Below are 20,411 nucleotides of genomic sequence, written 5' to 3' on the forward strand. Positions count from 1 at the left end.
AAATTACTGTGATGTTTCTTTTTCCATTCTCCCTGCTGGTGGAGGTTGCACTGATTTTTTTTTTTTTTTCTCGTTGCTCTTGGGGATGGCGGTTCGAGAGTGGAACCTCTTTGCATAGACAGGTACTGGGAAATGGCTTCGAGCTGCGCACACATTCTGCAGATAAAGTCTTGGTTGCACTTTGAATCCACAAGGTGTCAGTCACACCACACTGTGGCTCGGCTCAGTCACAGTATCTGACACCAGGAGAATGACTTTGTGCAGTTAAGTTAAACTCAGAATATGATAGAGAATATTTTTGTGCACAGAAAACATGCCCGCATCTTCCATAGTCTCTGTTTTGGCTTAATGCCCCTTTTCTTCAGTGCCATGTCAAGATAATGACTGATGCCATTTTCTTTGATTTAACAGTTATCCTAACCTTGTGGTTTCCTCCAAGTTGGAGGTGTTTACCCTCTTTACCGTCTCTATCCGTTATCCACCCTTTCCTTCTTTTAGTCCTTTGTAACTCCTGTATGTGCCCTCTTCCCTCCTCTGTTGCCTTGTTCCATCTCTCCAGTCTTGACGTTCATCCTGCAGAGCTCAGCAGTGCTCCTATGTAATTACAGCCCTATGGTCGCTGAGCATTACATTTTTCTGCCCTGATGCAACTCAGTGTGTCTGGACTCTGCGAGGACCAGTGAATCTTTACCCCTGGCATCTCTCTGGCAGCCCAGGGCAAATTTTCTTAAGTGGGGCAGCCTGGTTGGAATGAGTGCTGTTGATCTAGCATCACAAAGATTTTCGACGAGAAAAGCACTTATGTGAGCATGTACTCTGCTGGTCAAAAGTCTTATAATGCCCACGTTTTTCCAGTTTTTAGTGACATTTCGACAGTTTCCGTCCAGTGAGTCAGTGATAAACTGCTCATGGTAAAAATAAACATAAGTAAATTAAGCCTTCAAAGTAAATGCAAGCGACTCCTACAGGTGCCCAGAGTTTTCTTTATGATTCACAAACCGACTATCTGTACAAAGGTAGTGTAGCAACCAACGGTGTTACTACACCCTCTGATGTATTATTAGGACTGTATTATTAACGCTGTACTGCAGGAAGTAGTGGTGAGGAAATAGCAACTAACCAATAAGAGAGACTGGCTGATCTGTGTTGGGCTTCATCCTACAACAAGATAAAGGAAAAGAACTAGATGGTGGCTTCACGATGAAGACCAGCACAGTCTCCAGACTTGGATCCGGTTTGAAATGAACTGGACAGAAGGTGAAAGCAAAAGTCACCTACAATTACCACATTTTCTTCTGAAAGAGTGTTGGAACAAACTTTCCAAACGATGTTTCGTTTCCATGGTAGAAAGAAGGCAACAAATATTTCTGTCTTATGCATGAGTCACTGCCAGTTTCAGTAACAATTGTAAAAATGGAGGTGTGATAAATCAAAAGACCAGTAGACTGTATGTGTCATTATGTCTGTGAGTGGGTTTGTACGAGGCAGTTGGAGGTTTTTAAGATACGTTGAACTTGAGGGCAAAGTGCTAATGTCCTGCCAAATAGAAAGTAAAGAGGGATTGTTTCTACTGAGATTTAGGAGAGAGTGTGATAAATTGAAAAGAGGGAAGGAAAGATAAAGAGCCTATGATGTTGTGGCAATGAGTTTTCTTAAAGAAAATGTCAAAAGGCTAAAGGTCAAAAGTCCTGGTGCAGCTTTACTCGTTAGACTAGAGGAAAGAGCAGTCAAATGAACAAAGTGTCCACCTGCTCCTGAGGGAAACATGTGGCCCTTTGTCCAAAAGCTAGTTGCTAACTTTTCGGTGCTGGGTAAGTAGTGTACAGTTTGTTCAGAGCTCTTTTTTATTTGAATGAAAGTAGCTGTGTGCTGCAACAGGAAACGATGTTGATCAGAGTTATCGGTCACTGGCATTTTGTGCCATCAACAGCTAAACTGCAGCTTTAACCCAGGATGAGCAGGATTTCTCTCAGTTCAGCTCATGATCAGGAAGAGCAGTCCTGGACCGTCCCAGCTCTGGGAAATGCCAGACTTGGTAAAGATCCATGAACCCAGCGAATCTAAAGTGGAACAGCTGGACAGCACCGTGTCCACAGATGTAGAGATGACTCAAAACAATGTTTCTACAGTTGTGGGTCTTTTACAGAACCACTGGTGAAAGCTGGGGCACCACCTGTGTCTGGCTGTAGAGCTCAGGTCGGTGGTAAAGGCCTCCATGACCAGCCGGCAGTCAGCTGAGCAAGGCAACTCACATGCTGATGAGTGGGCAGTAAAGACCATATGTTTTTGCTCTGTAAGCAGTCCCCCTCCCCCCATTCACCCCCTGCCTCCTCTTCACCTCCCCTCCTCTCAGCCCTCCCCTCGTCAGCATAACCACATAGGTCTTTGTGTCCACCACTGTTAAGAGCTCAGCACAGAGGCCCTGTGAGCTCCACTTTCAAAGGCAACCTCTGATGTGGCCTTTCTGATCTCTTTATGTCTCACTGACTTTCCTCTTACTCTGACTTGGGAGTTTTTCTTGCTCCGTCTGTCTCCTATTTACCCCATGGTTTCCCTCGCTCTTGCTCTCTCCCTCACATGCATACTTGCTCTTATGGATTTCCTTTTCATCTTCAGTGTAGGGAAGCTGGATTGTGTCAAGAAAACATATGTGAGTTTGGAAGAGATGATGAACGACAGCGATATCTTGACAGTCAGTCTTTGCACTCCTTAAACTTCCCTTGATATATACACACCCTTCCCCCTCCTCTTTTAGTGCCCCCCCCCCTCCTTTGTGATGACATGTATGTGCTTATGGAAACCAGATGTGGCCTGTTGCGATGGAAGAGGTGGTGAGAGAAAGAGAAAAACCATGCATGAGGTTGTGTGATACTTCATTAACAAGCTGCAGGAGATGTGGGGAGGGTGAGGAGGAAGAATAAGGAGTTTTTGGGATCTTGCTGCCTTTCTCTTGTGGTCTCAAGAGTTCAGACAGTGACTGTACATATATTTAGATGTCAGATGAAATGTGCCCACCATCCTGTCTAGGCCCTGAGCGAAGCAGGGGGGTTTCCTTGCGGATACGGCTGGGTCAGGGTGAGGGTAGCTGGGCTTGTAGAACTTGAATCAGCATGTTTTCCTGCAGGGCTTGTGAGACTTGCAGGGGTTTGAGAAAGAAAAAAAAAAGGCGAGCTAAGGAGGTTGAAATGTTGATTGTTCAACTTCCTTGCACCTGTATTTTTTTCACCCACACAATACCCCATTCTGACATTTAAAAGCGACTGCTCCCACTGCACCACACCCAACTCTAAAGTGCAGACATTGTGTTAAGCGGAACGAAAACAGGCATGCAGCTTTAAACTGATAGCTTTAGGCAGATTCAGCAGTGAGGGGGCAGAAACAGACAGAGCTTCATTGCTGAGAAAACAAAGATCACAAACCAAACATTTGGTGAAACACATGATGAAACAGAGAAAGCTGAGACCAGGGACATCTGGGGCACTCAAAAAATATGTTTAACCAATAGGGGAAAAGTTATTTTCCATGCATAGGTCCATGTGTAGCTAAATGGAATAATAAGATGCAGACAGAACGGAAAAAGTCTTAGGTATTGATCCCTCTGCTTTCACTGGCACAAATAAACCGTGTGAGAGAGAAAGAGAGAGCGAGAGAGGGAGATTGCAGCAGCTCTGAAATACTACTACACCCTTCCACAGTGGATAGTAACTTGTTTAAAGGTCACCAGATTTTCTATTCTGTATGTGAGCAGACCTCCACTGATGCCTGGTAGAAATTTCCTCAGCATTTGACGTGTCAGAGCAGGAAGCACACAGGCGTAATTAACAACTGTAACAATGGCTGCATTCCATTTACGGTATACCAGCCAGTTGTCCTGGTATTGCATATACTGGTTTACTGGCAGGGCTTACTGGAGTAATAGCATGGAAGGATGGAGGGATGATTAATTGTTTACTCTCATTCATGATTTTTCCTGATGTGATACATCAGAACATCTGCTGTGAAAAAGGACAATAATCTCTCCAGTTCACTGTGCCCTGTGAACGTCTCTGAGTGTCTGCATACAGCCCGGAGAATCACTGTTCAAGCTTTATCTCAGCTTTGGCTTGGAGACTGAAAATCTTTCACAGAAAACCTGAGTTACAAACCCGGGAGTGTTGGTTTGAAAGACACTGGCATTTTCCAGATATGGAGAGAAAAAGACTATCAAATTGCATTATGGGAAGTGTAGGATCCAGTGCTTTTGGTGCTTGACCCAAACTGGGGATTGTCGTTGTGAATGTGATATATCAGGAACACCTGGAGGGGAATTCATTACATCTGACACAATCATCACTCATCACTTTAACTCGAAGATGAGCTGATTAGAATTGTGTAGTTAAAGGTCAAAGGTCAAGTTAACTATGACCTCACTATACGCGTTTTTGGCCACAGCTTAAGAATTCATATGCTAAATATGATAAAATGCTCTCAATGCATTTTCTTAAATTCCTTCAAAGTCTTCACTACATATATGAGTGTGGACAGACATGGATGTGAACTGAAACTTGACTGGTTGGCAGAGACATAAAACCCTGAGGTTGTAGTTCCAGTTTTAATGTTTTTCACAAGTAATAGGAAATTGATGTGCTACCCCTTTAAGGAGCGATAAGTCAGCAGAAATGCTTATTTGTAAACTGAAAGTAAGGCCTGATGGCGGTGCTCAGAGGGTAACTATGGTCACCTAATGAAGAGAAGTTTTTTTCTTCGAAGCACAAACATGCAAAACATCACATGGCAGTTAAAGTGAGTGGCATCACCTCCAGTGGCTCTTTGCTGGAGGGGGTGAACACAAGCTCAAACCCTGCATGTCCTATCTCTACATGTCTTTTTTGGTTGTGTGAGAGTAAGAGAAGACAGATGATGGCAACCCCTCTGTTCCTGTTTGTTGTATTAGTGCTTGGTGCAGGATGTGGCAGAGCTTTAACTGATGCAAATGAAAACCATGTGTAACCTATATAGCCACTCACCAGTTCCCTTAAGAAATGCTCCTTTCCTCCATCCCACATCCTTGTTACCACGCAGAGTGCAACGCTAACCGTTCTCTGTTCATCATTCATTCTCATTTAATGGGGGAATTTACTCAATCTTCTCTCTGAGGTTGGTCCTGCAATTGCAGTATGATGTTCGGTTTGGCTATTACGAGACACAATAGCCAAGAGCAGGACTTCCCCTATTGGGAAGTTTCCATTCATCAGCCTGTAGGCAAAACACACGCCAGCTGAAACTGGCACAGGAAGTGTCCAGCACAGAGACAGACACAAACATAAAAGGAGCTTGCTTATGACGTTTGATGAGTAGAATGTAACTATAGAGAGATGACATTCAGGATAGTTGATATGATGCTATACACTTGGCATGAGCGAATGAATGGAAGAGTTTATATTTGTGGCTCAGCCTTCGTAAAAAGACAAGATACACAAAAGTAGCGCTGGAATCAGGGCTAGAAATAACTTTTTCACTTATCTGGGTGAAATGTGAGAGCAGGAGGAGCGGAGATGGCTGGAAGAGGCCGGAACATGGTGCTGTGGTCTTTTGTTAGTCTTTTTTGTGAAGGAAAAAAAAAAAAAAAGAAGTGAGTCGTTTCACAGACAGTGAAGAAAAGCTCTCCAGTTACACGCAGAGAAAAGAAAAGAGAGGACTGTGAGGAAGAATTATGCTGAGGCAATTCTTTTCTTTCTTTTCTTTTTTTTTCACCCTGCAGAATCAGCTGGGGAAGACAGAAAACATCAAATTGTGACCCATAGCTCAATTTCGGACTTTCTGACTGTGCAGGTTACAGAAATGAGTAAACATTATACACAAACAGACACATACTGAAACCTGCTGATCATTTATTTCTTCACGTATCATTTACTGTGACCCTGATTTAGTCATAAATCCAATTAAACGGATCCAAACCGACTCCCATCCCCTCATCGCCATGTCCTGCTGTTTGTCTGTCTGACCCACATGATGCAGTTGGAATTCCAGATGTTGCTCATGGAATTCTGCTCCATCTCTGGCCTCCAAATGTGACTTAACCCTCCTCCCTCCTCCTCCATCTCCTCCCTCCTCTCCCCCAGAAATCCTCGTGACTTCTCTCCCGAGCTCCAGCTCTTCAAAACACTGCAGCAAAGTGGAGACAAATGGGCGCCCTAAATCTTTTAGGCACAATAGGAAAATACCTCATCATCGTAATTGCATAAAGCCCCGTTGCTGTAATCATAACATATCATAGAGACCCTGACCCCCACCCACTCTCTTTCTCTTGCAGTCAGTTGTTCATTAGTGGGATCATTAAGGAGTGGGGAGACGCCTAGGTTTGCTGTTTGAGCTTTTATTGGCTCATGGTGGATGGGAGTGTACACATACACAGTGCATAATGCACAAATAAAAGCATTTATAGCTGTGCAAAACATGCATGAGAGCCTGTTTGTATTACTATGCTTTTGAGGACCATTCACCCACTGACCCCATGACGATGTCTTAAATCTCTCCTAAATCCCAAATCTAAAACCATTACCCTCGTAGAAAAGACGTCCTCACTTTGCATGTTTTTCCTCATCGTCCAACTCTTTGGTGAAGGAACTTTGGTCCTCATAAGTATGGCAGCACAAGAAAGCACACACACACTCTCTCTCTCCTTAACTGTATAGCTGTAGAGATATGTTTTCCTGCTGTGCAGCAATGCCTTTACACAATCGTCTTCATCCCTGTTTCTACTTAGGCTTTGGATCCAGTCCGTGTTTTCCGACCCAGTTTCTGGCCTGCCAGTTTCCGAGCCCCAGTAACGCAGAGTGGTGCGGTCGGGGAGCAAGAAACCTGGAGGTCCAGGAAGACTGGGGAAGACCAGATGGAGGGAGCGATGTGATCAATATGAGTCTTAAAAAGGAGAAGAGTCTCGGTAAGAGCTAGATTATATGAAAGCAGTTAAAACATTACTGTATTAAAGGAAGTGAGCAGCACCAGCAGTTAAGAGAAAGGTGCCAGAAAGAGAGAAAAACGAGGTGAATGGTTTACAAAGTGAAAATCAAAGCACAGAAAGCCTTTTGAAATTACTTTATTTTGTAAGAAAAGCTTAAAAATATAAGTGAGTAAGGACACACACAATCTCATTGAGAAAACTAGATCATTATCATTATCATCATCACTAGTATCATTATCATTGTTGTTAAACTACTTATAACCCCTGACTAGTAATGTAGCACCATGATTTGAGAACTGTAAACAAGTACAATGACAAAAAGGAGTCATTTTCAGATTGTCAATTTATTTTCATTTGAGATGGATTCAAGGTAAAAAAAAAAAAACAAAACAAAAAAAAAACAATCAAGTTTCAAGAATACATAACCCCCTTCCCCATTCACTGTCCCCACAAATATAAAATTAAGGCCACTTTCAAAACTGTATGTCACTGTCCAGCAGGACTTTTTAATGACAATGTACAAAAACACATTCTTTACACGGAGGACAACAACAATAATAATAGTAATAGTCATAATAATAATGACAAAATCATTTATAATAATAATCAGAACTAGACATTGATATAAAAAAGGGAAAAGACACACATGTATTTATTGCTTTGCTCTGATATGAGCGTATCTCATGCTTCATAAGGACTTAATCTAATGTTTTGTTTCCCTTTTATGGTCCATACTGGCTCTGACTCACGTTGCTTTACTGGAGGATTAAGAAACACAGTGACTACGCCACTGCGGTTTCCAAAAAGTGTGTGTTTATGTAATTGTGTGCAAGTTAACAAGGGGGAAGAACGAACGAATCAGACACACAGTTTACGCGAAGGAACATGCTAGGATGGGCGTCGTGAAGAGGCAGGTTCAAAGCGGAAATTCACAAGGACACAAACACTGACCACTGACAAAAACTAAAAATATGACATTGAAAAAGGCTAAAACAAACAGCAATTCAGCTGGCGTCAGTAACCATGTGGAGAGAGGCAGAGAGAGAGAAGGGAGAGAAAAACTAAAAAAAAAAAAAAAATGGAAGGATGGAGTGGTTGAGAGATAGAGCAAATGGAATCTGGCAGTGGTAAAAATATTTTAAAATGCAAGTCTGGCGCTCTTCCTTCTGCTCTTTCTCTTGTTTTACCTCCTTCTCTGCTGCTCTGTTTCCTCCCCCCCTTTTTTTTTCTCCCTCTCTCTCCCCGTCTTTCACTGCCCTCTCCCTCCCCTCCTCCTCCGTCTACACCTTGTCCAGTAAAGATCGTTGGCAGTAGAGGAGTCGGCGTGGGGTACCATACCGACGGAAAAACACCAAGACTGCCAGCAACATGATTACGCACACTAACAGGAACAGCGGCACCACCACCGCCGCTACTCCGGCTCCGCCACTTTCCTCAATAATGATCACTTCCTTCTCCTTCTCCCTCTCTTTCTCCTTCTCCCTCTCCTTCTCCTTCTCCCTCTCCTTCTCTCTGTCCCTCTCTCTGTCTCTAGCCCTGTCCTTGTCCTCCCTCTCCTTGTCTTTCTCTCTCTCCTTGTCTTTGTCATGTCCGCCTCCGCCTCTTCCTCCGTCCGTCTTGGGGTCTTCATTGGGGCATCCCATCCAGTCGCGAAGAGCCGATTTGGGATACCCTGGCTCCACACGCATCATCTGGTTGTTGAACTTCCAGTACTTGTTGGCTTTGTAGAAGTAGGTGTACGCTGAGGGGTGGGAAAAAAAGAGATGTGAGTAAGAAACCTGAAATGAAAGAAAAAGCGACTTCTACATGCCAAGGTGTGACAAAAGAATCCAGGTAATATTATACACATCACCCTTACCTTGATCTTTGCTCATGAAGGCTGCCTTGATGTTGTCAGGCACTCCCTGCCACACATTAATAAGTTTTGGATAGCCATCGTCAACGGTCTGTGATTCTTCGTTGAAACGGTAATACCTGAACAAATAATTAGAAGGGGAGGGTAAAGAGAGGAACAGCTATGGTGAGTTAATGGTCACATTCAGAGCCCTGAAAGACTTGCATCCTGACGTGCACTTTTATTATGAAGACTTGGACTTGCCCTCAAGGACTTGAGTCCTGCTCTGACAGATTCCCCCTCGAAAACTTGTTCTGACAGACTCGAAACCTGATTTGGACTTGCCTTAAGACACTTGACACTAAACATGGACTTGTCTTGATTAACTTGAGACTTGGCCTAGACTGTCCCTAAAAGACTAAATACTTGAGTTTATGCCAAATGATTGTAAACATGACTTAGACTTAGACTAAAAGATTAAACTTTAGACTTCATTTGACGGGCATGACTTGGACTTGTCCTAGAGGATTTGTGACTTGACTTGAGATTTGTTGTGACAGACTTGAAACCTGCATCAGACTTCCCCTAAAAGACTAAATACTTGACTTGGACTTGACCTAAAAGACTTCAGCATTGATTTGAGTCCTGACTGGCTCTTCACCTCCAAAACTTATGCTCTGAATCAGTGTGTATGTTCCTGCTTAACTTCTTAACACTTGGCTGACCACAGAGTCAGTGTTGTTTCTGCAGAATGTACTGTACAGCAGATGGAGTGGTGCACGCTCTTCCAACAGGTCTTGTCTGGTCTTAGGGAATGTGAAATTTCAGTTTTCTTTTTAAACATAAACAAACTTTTTTTTCTGAAATGTCATGGACAGTGTTCATGTAGGTGGCTGTTTGCACTACCATAATCACTGACTGCCACATACTACCCACCTTTTTTATAACAGTGCCTATGGTTTAAATATAGGGAGGCTTAGCAAGCTTTAAAGTTCCCTCAAAGATTGTTTCAATGTTTAAATGGGAAGCAGGTCTGTAAGTGATTGTGTTCATGTGTTTGAACCTTATGTGGTCAACATTCAAACAAACACTACCTTTGGTAAGGGTGACGCAAATGGACTTTCCTTGGACTCATTACTTTATAAACTTCCCCACAGTTTCACCGTGGCATATGACACACACACACAAACACACACAAACTGAAGATGACTAACTTGTTTGCTCTGAAGAAGAATGTCTGTCCAGTTGGTGTGTAGAAGAGAGCAGCATCTATTCGATCTTTGGGAAGCCCAGTACCCATTTCCTTCAGACTCTTAGGGTAACCAGAATCCAGAATAGATTCACTGAACACCCAGTACCTGTCCCCTGGAGTGAGAGAAGGGCAGGACGAGGCAGAATGGGGGACAAACAGACACGAAAACAGTGAAACATATGAGCTGTCTGTGAGATTTCTCCTGTTTGGTAAAGACTGGTTTTAATGGTTTTAAAAGGGAAATGTTTTGTCAGCATACTAAAGCCAGGCTTACCTTTAAAGAAAGCAAATTTCCCATCTTCCCTTTCAAAAGCAGCATTAATATGAGTGGGCAGTCCTCTCCAGAAGTGACCAATTGGCATTGGGTATCCATCTAGCACATGGTTGTTACGCACCCGCCAGAACCACTTATCCTGAAAGGGGATAACAAAGAGGGATTTTCCACACAGCCCAGTCAACAAACTGTCAAATCAGAACTTCAACCATGTGACGTTGGTTTACCTTGAACACAAACATTTCTCCTCTAAGAATTGCTATGGTGTCAAAATGTCCGTCACAGATGTTGGGGCCAAACCGAGGCTTGTCTGGTGAATTCGTGGGGTGTGGGGTGTGGTAAGGCGTACGGGGTGTTACATGAGGGGGCTGAGGACCTGATCCAGACCCTATGTGAACAAAGACATAGGAATTTTCTTTAGAAGACCTAAATTCAACTATTAATGTACAGCTTTTGTCCAAAGAGAAATCATTTTATAGTAATATCTTTCTGACAGTGATTTGGACTATTACTTTGTCGATAACATACCATAAAGTTGCTGTATGCCTCTGCGGTCATCGTCAGGAAGTTGAAAGTTTTCGGTGTCCATCCACTGGTAGAAGGGAGCCATAATGGCCGAAGGGTCATTGGAGTGCTCCAGACCCAGAGCATGGCCCAGTTCATGCACCGCAACCAGGAATATATCATTCCCTGAAACGTTACCAACACCAAAAGATCATTTATTAGGACTTTATTTCTGGAAAATGAGCATCGGAGACTTCAAAAAAATGGGTTTTATCATATGCCAATGAGAGAGTGAGTTATACAGGAGGAGTAAATGTTCCTGTTTCCTCATTTTGAAGTGCCTCAGAAGCACACCATTACGTGACATGTCAGGAGATCAAAAATAAAATCAGCTGCAGGTCATGTGTTTAAATCAAACAGCTGACACTGCAAAGCCGTGTGACTGCTACAATCCAGAAATAAACACTTCTCAATTTCTGCAGTATCAACATACCCCGGGGTTTTCACTCCCTCAGATGTACTGACACAAGTCTGGACCTGTTGCTGCCCATGTTTTGCTTGTGACAGCAAAACAAAAAGTCCTCACTCCAATCATGCAAAGTAACTCCCAGCATTTAAGTTTTTCTTGTGTCATCAGATTTAAAAGAATCGTTAAAGAAAACAAAATCCTATTTATCAGAGTGTCATTTTCTTCACAGCCTTACCTAACAGATCCTGGTTTCCAATCGTCCATGGCTCAGCAGCATCAAAGTGCGTGTCTCCACCGATGCCATTACCGGGAAAATAGGCGTGTGCCAGGAAGCCCCCCTCCCCGTCGAACGGGCTGCTGTCACCATGGAAACCCTCCGCAAAGAAGATCATGATGTCAGCAAACTCCTCCACCTTGTCACGTATGTAACTGTAGGGGATTTCCCTGAAACGGAGTGGGGTGACGCTCTCCCACACCTTGAAGGCCTTCCTTATGGCCTCATGGGTCTCGTACTCTCCCACCTTTGGGGTGTAGTTCTGTATACTAAAGAGCATTTAAGAATGTGTGAGGGGGAAGGATGGGGAAAGTAGGACAATGAGTTATTTCCTCTTTATTTATATTTTTTGGTACACATACATTACGCCTCTACAGACTTATCACATTCACATGGAGCCCTGTGGACTTACGAGAAAGTGATGTCTTTCTTGTTCCACTTCAGGCCCTGGATAGCGTATCTCTTCCTCCTCAGGTTGGTCTTCAGCTCGGCACCAAACTTATCTGGCACTCCACAGCGAGGTCGCTTCATGGCCCTGCCAGACACGAGACATACTCCGCTCACAACAAGGTAAAAAAAATAAAAAATTATGGTACCTGTTGATCTTTTTGAGCCAAGCTACGTGTAGAATAAAGCTGTTTGATGGTGCTCACGAGATGGTGTTGTCGTCAATGGTTCCGGTGACAGTGAGGCCATAGAACCTCTGCATGGCAGCGATGGCCGAGGGGACGGAGTGAGGAGAGCGGAGGGAGTGGGTCCTCAGGTCCCCTGGCGGCAGGTAACCATACTGCTGCAGCCATGACTGCAGAGCAAAGCCAGAAAAGGAGACTCATGAGAAATATACTGCTAAATGAAACCAGAAATAACAGTTTAAATTAGAGACAGACATAAAAACAAGTCAGAAGTCACCTGATTTTTACTGGTGATCCAGGGAAAAAGAACTGTTTGGTATATTGTTGATCATCAGTTGCAGTGACTACAGGTCCAGTATGTTTTTATGCTCTTGCAGCAAAAACACATTCCTCACTGACAGTGAAAATAAGCTCTTAAATAATGTCTTTCAGTGTTTTGGTATCTTGTAACCAGCAGGAGCAACATCAGTTTCAAGAACCTGGCATGTCTCCATTTAATGACTGAACACAAAAGCTATTCAACCATCAACATTCAGCTCTCCAGTGAGCACCATGGTTAACTGAAGCTAAGGTCAACATGAAAGAACACTGCCAAGTTAGAGCTAACCCCCCCCCCCCCCCCCCAGGAAAAAACTTCAAACAAAGGCAGCTCAAGTTCCAATAAAGCTGGACGAGGAAATCCCCCTCAAAGAGTTAAAGATTAACTTCGGTTTCTACGTTCAAGTTATTCTGTAGCTCCTTGTTCATGTTTCGGTGCCAGTTGTCACAGTTATAACTGAAGTCACTGAGTTTGTACACGATGAAAGCGTTTGTTTAAACCATTTGGAGCACATATTAAGATGGTCACTGAGTTCTTCAGTGATCCAGATCCCTCAGTCTCCGCTACGACTGACCTTACTTTCCCCTGGAAACCCATTTTGCTGCGGTGCTGGTTTGACATCTGGACAGGTGCCAGCGGCTTCGCTCCGCACCTCTCCCACACAGCTTCTCCTAAACTCTTTCCCTCTCAAACTGGAGCTGAAAAATAACACTGGGGCTTTTGTGAGCCCAGCGAAAACCGAGACCACTTTGATATTCTGCTGTGCACAGTCACTTTGTGAACTTGTAATGCGCTTTTAGGATGTTTCATTGTTTGGTTTGTATGAGCTTGAATGATTAAAGTTACCTGTAAAAAAAATAACTGACAAATAACTTTTTTTTGGAGGGAGGACGCACATTGCACAGTAGGACTTGATGTGATCTGTTGTTGTAATTATTCTTTATTTTGGATGGTTCTGAAAAGCCATAGTCATAGTGGGTGTATGTGCTGAGAAGGGGATTGAGAAAGAAGAGAGAAAGATAGGGAGTGTCCCAGGGTGAGACTCAGGCCTTGGGCAACCTCAGCCAATGTCTCCAGTCGAGCAGCAGCGTCAGTCAGTAATTTAAGTGGGAATTTCTTGCTAGTCATATCCAAACCTCAAAGTCAAACTCTTCCCCCCACGTCCATGTCTCTGCTGTCTTCGCCTCATCACTCCTCCCCTTCTCTCTTCTCCCTCATCCCTCTCTTATGGAAAACCCAGAGACTTGAGGGTAAATACTTACGAACAGCCACACCCAGAGCCACTCGATTATTACTGTATAACCTATCTGCTGCTAATATTTGCTAAATACAGTGAAGGCAAAGCAAGTTTAACTGCCATGTTTTTGTTATTTTCCACTGGAAATGTAGAATACAAAGCAAACATGTGCAAGCAGTGCTGCCATAGATTATCTGAATACATGCTCAGGTCTATAGATTTCATTTACGCATGACTATACTTGTATGAAAAGCCTTGATGATTATCCAGCCTTGTGTGCAAGTTTGGGCGGCAGTGAATGGCAGTATTGGAACAACTTGAAGGTCTAATCTCTCCCCCTCTGTCTGTCTTAGGGAGACATGGAGGTCTCAGTGTTTAGACTTCATCCCTGAATGAGCCCTTTCTGGTTCTGACTCACCCATGCAGCTCCAGTGGACACATAAAGACTCACTGTTTGCCACTGTTACAGCACATCCACATACGCTGGAAAGAGAGGGACGCAAGGAGGGAAAGATGGAGGTTAGTCACATCTTGAGGTTGTAATTAAGAGTCCTAATGAGACTCCTGCAGTTATGTGTGTAATTATTAACGTAGGCTATCCTCTCCTGAAGTTCAGCGTAAACTTCAGCGTCTTAGAACTGGATGTATTTCACTGTGAATACAAGAAAAACTGTGTTGAAGGCCTGATTTGATGGTGCTTGAAACCTTATTCTTCTCCTTGACACATTCACTATGTTTTCTTTTGTACAAAATCCTAACTGTGCCCTCAGCTCAGTCAAAGGGCTGCTGTTGAATGACACTGAACGCTTGTTTTAACGTTAAGGTTTCCACACCTCTCTCATGAGTCCCTCAGGTGACTTGACAAAGTCTTATTCACTGTCACACTCGACTATTTTTGACCACGCTAATGGGCTGAGTAACTAAAGTAGTAGCAGGAAGAGGAAATGGTCACTATTTACAGTGGCATGGGAGATGATAGTCCAAGTTACTACAGGCTTTTGATGTGGAGCAGTGGTTCCCAGCCTTTTTTTTGTCAGTTGTATCGCCAAAGCTTAGTCAGATGAACATGACAATCCATGATTTCAATTATCTATGCATTACTTTAAGCTATTTCATCACTTATTTATTACTTTAAGCTAACTGTTTCAACTGCTTATCTATTTCTTTTAGTCATTTCACCATTTATCCGTTATTTTAAGCTGTTTTAACCATTTATCTGTGACTTTTAACTAAAGATTTGAACTGTTTATCCATCACTTTGCTTTCTATTTCAAGTATTTACCCATCACTCTTAGCTGACTTAAATACTCTACTTGCTTTTTAACTATTTTTCAGGGACTTAAAACTTGATGTTCACTTGCAGCTGACTTAATAAGAGGATATACTTTTGAAATTCAAAATATAATTTCTGTTTTTCTAAATTAGTTGAGTTAATCTTTTGAAATACCCTCTTACATCTGCATTAGTGCTGGGGTACAGTAGCCCTGGTGGAGATTTGCTGATGTAGAATATTTAAAACTGTTGCATGGAAGCATTTTAGTGTAAAAGTCCATTTTAATTTATTGATTTTTGAGCAATGCACAGGCATAGAGAAGCACAGAGCAAAGGGACTTTTAGAAAGCCAGATCCAGGATTTTGAGGTCAAGGGCGCAGCTCGCTCATAAGCAGTGATGTGAGTTTATTGTTTAATGGAAGATCTGCAAGAATCAAACAACGGTTGCTATGGATGTCAGTGGGCAGAGTGCTCATTTTGCATAGGATGAGAAAGAGAGGAGGAGGGATAGCATTTCAGAAAAGAAAGAGAGTCAGTTGTTCCATTCGGTGAGGGCCAACGGAAAGAAACTCTGGTCAACAGCGATGGGAGTCCAAGTGAGGCATGCTGGGTATACAATACACACACACAGCTCCACTCACTTTGTCCAGAGATCTGCAGTATTATGTCACATGTCATAAATGTATGAAATTATTGCTCCCAATTCACTTGCAACAGCTCGTTATTGGCTGTTAGCGTGTGATTGTGTGTAGCTGTGTGTGTGTGTGTGTGAGGGAGTTTGTGCATATGGCTACATTAAGTGCAACACATTAAATCCAAACCTTTTAAATTCTTTCTCACTCTATGAACATTTGGCTGAAGTTTATGCTGTTCCTTTAGGAAGACACTGTGGACCTCTCCACCCAGGAGATCCTCAGCACACATCTACAAACTTCGTTCAGCATGTCTGTGTGTGTGTGTAATCCCCCAGCTGCCGTCTATTAAAACAACCAGTCTTCGGCCAACAACAATAAGACCTGGTGACACAAGAGTGGAAAAACACACATCTCTGCCAGTATCATTTGAGTAAGAAGTCAATCCTGAGCAAACCTCGATGGCACAATTTTGTCTCTGGAAAAAAAAACAAAGCTTCCCTGAAATTTGGCTCATTTCTCGCTTTCTTTATGAAGGAAATTAGGTAATGACCTTGTGTATTACCTTATTTCCTGTAACACCTCCTATCAGTCCACTGAGTCGCTGCCCCCAGGCCACCCACAGATGACCAGGATGTGCAGTTTTCAGACCAAGGATGTGGCTTTGTCTGAAAACTGCACACTCTTCCTTCCTTCCTTCCTTTCTTCCCCCTTCCTCTGAATGACTAAAACGGCACTGGTGCAAAGTTACCAGTTTAACCAGTTCAGATTTTCTTAAAGCAGTGCTCATTCTTGTTAGAAGCAGCATGAGAGAGACATATATTCATACAGGATGTGTGCAAGACAGCTATGATTTACACTCTGACCTATTCAGCTGGTAATTGCTGCACTTTCCAACTGTTCTTTTCCCACATTGCATCATTCCCATCTCTACAATACCTTCCTTTCTAGGCATCAACAGCCCCCTCACTGTTCTCCCTGCTTGGCTTTCATCATCTCATTTCATGTCCATTTATCTTCCTTTGTAATGAATGACCTCAGCTTGTAGCCATTCCTGTGTGCGTGTGCATAAGAGAAGATTTGTGGCCACATGGGGGAAAAAATGTGTGTGCGTGGGACAGGCAGGTGGCTGCTGACACAGCAAGGTAGTAAAGCAAAAACCCAACTGCCCACTTCCTGTGTTCGCCGGATCACAGGAAATGATTGTTGCCTCCTCACGACATTCGGCAGTTTATCTCACCAACACAGACCCACTGATCACCAGACAACCACTCACTTAATTAGACTTTGTGTTAATTAAAGCACAAACATCCTACTCGGTAGCAGAACAGTGCCAGTTTGTGGAGGCAACATATGAGATCACAAAAATCCCGTACTCCACGCGAAGCAGTGGTTTTATGAAAACACCATAAAACAGATGAGGACTTTTTAAATGACTCAACCTGTTGACAAAGTCAAAAATAACTTGTAATTGATCTCTGTGTTTTAGTTTCTATATTGAATTCATGGTAAATAACTACTGCGCTCTGGAACATTTACATTAAAAAAAAAAAAACCTATGTGACCACCTTCTTTATCCTTAGGCTTCTCCAGCTGCCGTTTTTGTTGATATAAAAACAAATTACACTTTGTTTAACATGGCAGATCTGCCATGTTAAATATGTTCAGTCTCATGTAATTTATGTTCCCTCAGTTTATTCTCCCTCAACACATCCTCTGAGGTTTTAAATGAATGAATGAATGTTCTCCAGTGAAGCCTAGAAGTTGCGTAGCTTGCTCTATCAAATATTTTGAACTTGCTATTCCAGTACAATCATTGTTCTGGAATAGCAACAAAAAGGAGCATTATTATTATTATTATTAGCCAGGATTATGTTTACGTGATTTCTTGCTCACAAATCTACTTTTTAGTTGGACTTTACCTCAATTGTTGGTCACTGCAGTGGATTACAAATTATTATTATGTTATTGTGGAAAAACATGCACTTTGTGTTACGTTATTAACTGCGTTAATTAAACAACTAGAAAACTAGAAAATACTGATAACATACATAATTGTCATGTAGTGTTAGTTTATGATAACATTTTAATGTGATAGCAGGTTCCAATCCTGTGTTTTGAATTATAGTGGTGCGGTGACTCCTCTGTTTACATTTCACAGATTGTGCCTTTAAGTTGACAGTCTAATGTAGGTCAGTGAAGTTAGCTCAGATTTCTTCCACTGGCACAGCTGGAAATATAATTCAGAGTCCATAGGCATGATTAGAGAGACATTAGGCGCCACTGTGTGATCTAACAAAATCATTTAGGCCTCTCAACTCATACACATGAACGCATATACACAAACACACACACACTATTTACTCATGATACAGAAGGAAGCAGGTGTATAGGGGTCTTATAACAAAATAACTTCCTGCAAAATTATTTTAAATCTACAAGTTCAAACCGTGGTGAGTGTTTTTCCACATGGCTGAGATGCTGCAAGACTTCTCTGACTGTCAAACCCACCTCGCCCAGTCCACTGAGCCATAACTCAGGACAGATGTCAACAATTACGTCTCCCCATCCCTCAGAGTATATCTGTACCCACAACTCTCAACCGCCCCCCGCACCCCTCCATCCCCACCTTCCAACTCCATTCCCACAAAAATTGCCTCTGTCTCTGCCCCGACCACAATACAAGCTCATGCATTTCTCCTTATTTGCTTTTTCTCTTGCTCTCTCGGTTTTGCCCTCTCAGCATTTCTCAGTGTTTTCATGAGCGCTATCATCATTATGGACTGCTTCCTCTAACCCAGGGTCAAAGCCCTTCCCATGTTCCTGTGCCAACAGACAACTGCAGTAATTATTCTCCATCAGGATGCAGAGTTTTAACTTATGATTTACTGGTTTTCTTTATGGTAACCATAAAGAAAACATAAGCATGTCATTATGTGCAGGGTCATGAAAAAAAAAACTTTTTCTGTTAAATTAGGAAATTATATATTACAATTAGTAAGAACGGTCATTCAATTTTACATATGAATATTGTGACTGTATCTTAGTTACTCATAAATTAAACTTTTCTGGATTTCCTTACCCTAGCTATTTTACTTTATCGTTTGTTTTGCAGTATTCCTCAAGTCTGGATTTATTTATCTGGCTTTATTTCTCAAGTCTGGATTAATTTACTGTATTCCTGTATTCTGAGTTTGTTTATCTGACTTTTACTCCACTACCATGTATTTATTTATCTAACTTTTATCCCTCCGATCTATTTATCTGGCTCGTGTTCTTCTTATCTAGATTTATTAGTCTGCCTTTAATTATTCTTCATCTTTGTTTTGGTTTTTCCCCCTCACCTCTGGATTGATTTGTCGCTCCGTCGCTCCCTGTGCGCTCGGCTCCCACACCACCGCCAGCAGCAGCAGTAGGACAAGCGATTTCAGCTCTAGTGCCATCACTTGACTCTCCCCCCAAAAAAAGTAAAAACGGAAAGATCTCCTCGTAACAATTCGCGCAATTTCCCCCCTGCTATTTGTCAAAACATCATCTGTGATGACTTATCCCATAAACGAATGTCCAGGCGCAAGTGAGATCGACTTGGTGCAAAGCGCAAAAAGAGTTTCCTGAAGATCTGCAGCAGCGAGTCTCTGCAGCTTATTACTTGAGTTGCTTAAACCACCAGAGGTATTTGTCCAGTCTGTGCATTCTTCTCGCGTTTTGTTGAATTTTAACCAAGTTGTCGAACGTTACTGGAAGCAGGAAGTCTAAGGGGGAGCTCTGGAGCTGCAGGCTGTGCGTATTTTATGTCCAAATTCGGCTTGCGCTTTGCTCCAGATGTTGCAGCCGACTTTGTTTTCATGAAACAGTCTTAACTCCTCGCTGTCCTCTCTTCTCTATCCTCCAGTCGGCTTATTTTGATCCCCTCTCCTCTTCCCCTCTCTCCCCGCTGCAGACGTGGTAGTTTGATACTCCCCGGAGACCTGAAAAGTAGAGGGTTGTAAACCTCCCCCTCGAAAATCAGCCCGCCCCCTGACTTGGAGGGTTGGAATCAACTTGGTGACCTTGGCACGGTTAGTCCTTGTCCTTAGGCAGTGATTAAATGCTTTAATGCTCCCTAAAATGCATGAAGCTGTGATTATTTGCAGAGAGGAGAGTGCAAACAGTGTGTGATACATTCCTCAACAAATTACGCAGCTAAAATAATTTTGGCACAAAACTCGCATTCGATGTTTCTATAGGAATATTTTTAAGATGTGATCATTTTTAGGATTTATCAGTGCAATTGGTGTTGCGAGAAAAAGGGGAAATTGCGCCCTCTATTGCACACATTACACAGTCATTTGAGCAGTAACGTCAGATGAGGCATATAACCTCCTACATGCAGACCTCATACAGCTTGGATGGCTTTGTGTTATTTTGTCTTTCATACTGCCTTCTGCCTTTTTTTTTTTTTTTTTTCCAAGTGGACACTTTGATCTCCAGCTTTGTGAAGCAGTGCCACACACACGTCTATTGGCAGTATGTTCATTTGCATGCATGTAGTGGCACTCATTTGTTAATGCTAATGGCAGTTATAGATTTCACATCCTATAGGATGGCTGCTGTGGATATGATGCTGCTCTATGTGCACATGCATACACAGCCTATATATCTATATCTACATATATATCTATATATATCTATATTAAGTAAAATTTTAAAGACTTAAAACACACATTTCCTGTAACCTATCTTATGCACACATACCACAGTTCAGCTGCCGTGCTGGCCATGGCTGAGG

At 42.6% G+C, this 20,411-nt stretch overlaps 1 protein-coding gene across 1 annotated transcript; it reads right to left on the reverse strand.

Moving 5' to 3' along the window:
- Positions 1-7,423: 7,423 nt before the first annotated feature.
- mmp14b (matrix metallopeptidase 14b (membrane-inserted)) lies at positions 7,424-19,598 on the reverse strand. Its single transcript, XM_041054539.1, has 10 exons — positions 18,988-19,598; positions 12,204-12,352; positions 11,963-12,085; positions 11,512-11,819; positions 10,832-10,993; positions 10,531-10,691; positions 10,304-10,442; positions 9,992-10,142; positions 8,802-8,917; positions 7,424-8,684 (listed from the first exon to the last, which is right to left on the reverse strand). Exons 1-10 carry the CDS (start codon positions 19,084-19,086, stop codon positions 8,224-8,226), a joined length of 1,869 nt encoding a protein of 622 aa, XP_040910473.1. The 5' UTR covers positions 19,087-19,598; the 3' UTR covers positions 7,424-8,223.
- Positions 19,599-20,411: the final 813 nt, after the last annotated feature.

The sequence above is a fragment of the Toxotes jaculatrix genome, chromosome 14 (assembly GCF_017976425.1).
Source record: "Toxotes jaculatrix isolate fToxJac2 chromosome 14, fToxJac2.pri, whole genome shotgun sequence".
NCBI classification, from domain to species: Eukaryota; Metazoa; Chordata; class Actinopteri; family Toxotidae; genus Toxotes; species Toxotes jaculatrix.

Coding starts and splice junctions, on each gene's coding strand:
- mmp14b (XM_041054539.1), bottom strand. CDS start 19,086: ATGGCACTAGAGCTGAAATCGCTTGTCCTACTGCTGCTGCTGGCGGTG. Junction 10,692..10,831: donor AGGCATACAGCAACTTTATG/GTATGTTATCGA, acceptor TTGTTCACATAG/GGTCTGGATCAGGTCCTCAG. Junction 8,685..8,801: donor CTTCATGAGCAAAGATCAAG/GTAAGGGTGATG, acceptor CCCACCCCTCAG/CGTACACCTACTTCTACAAA.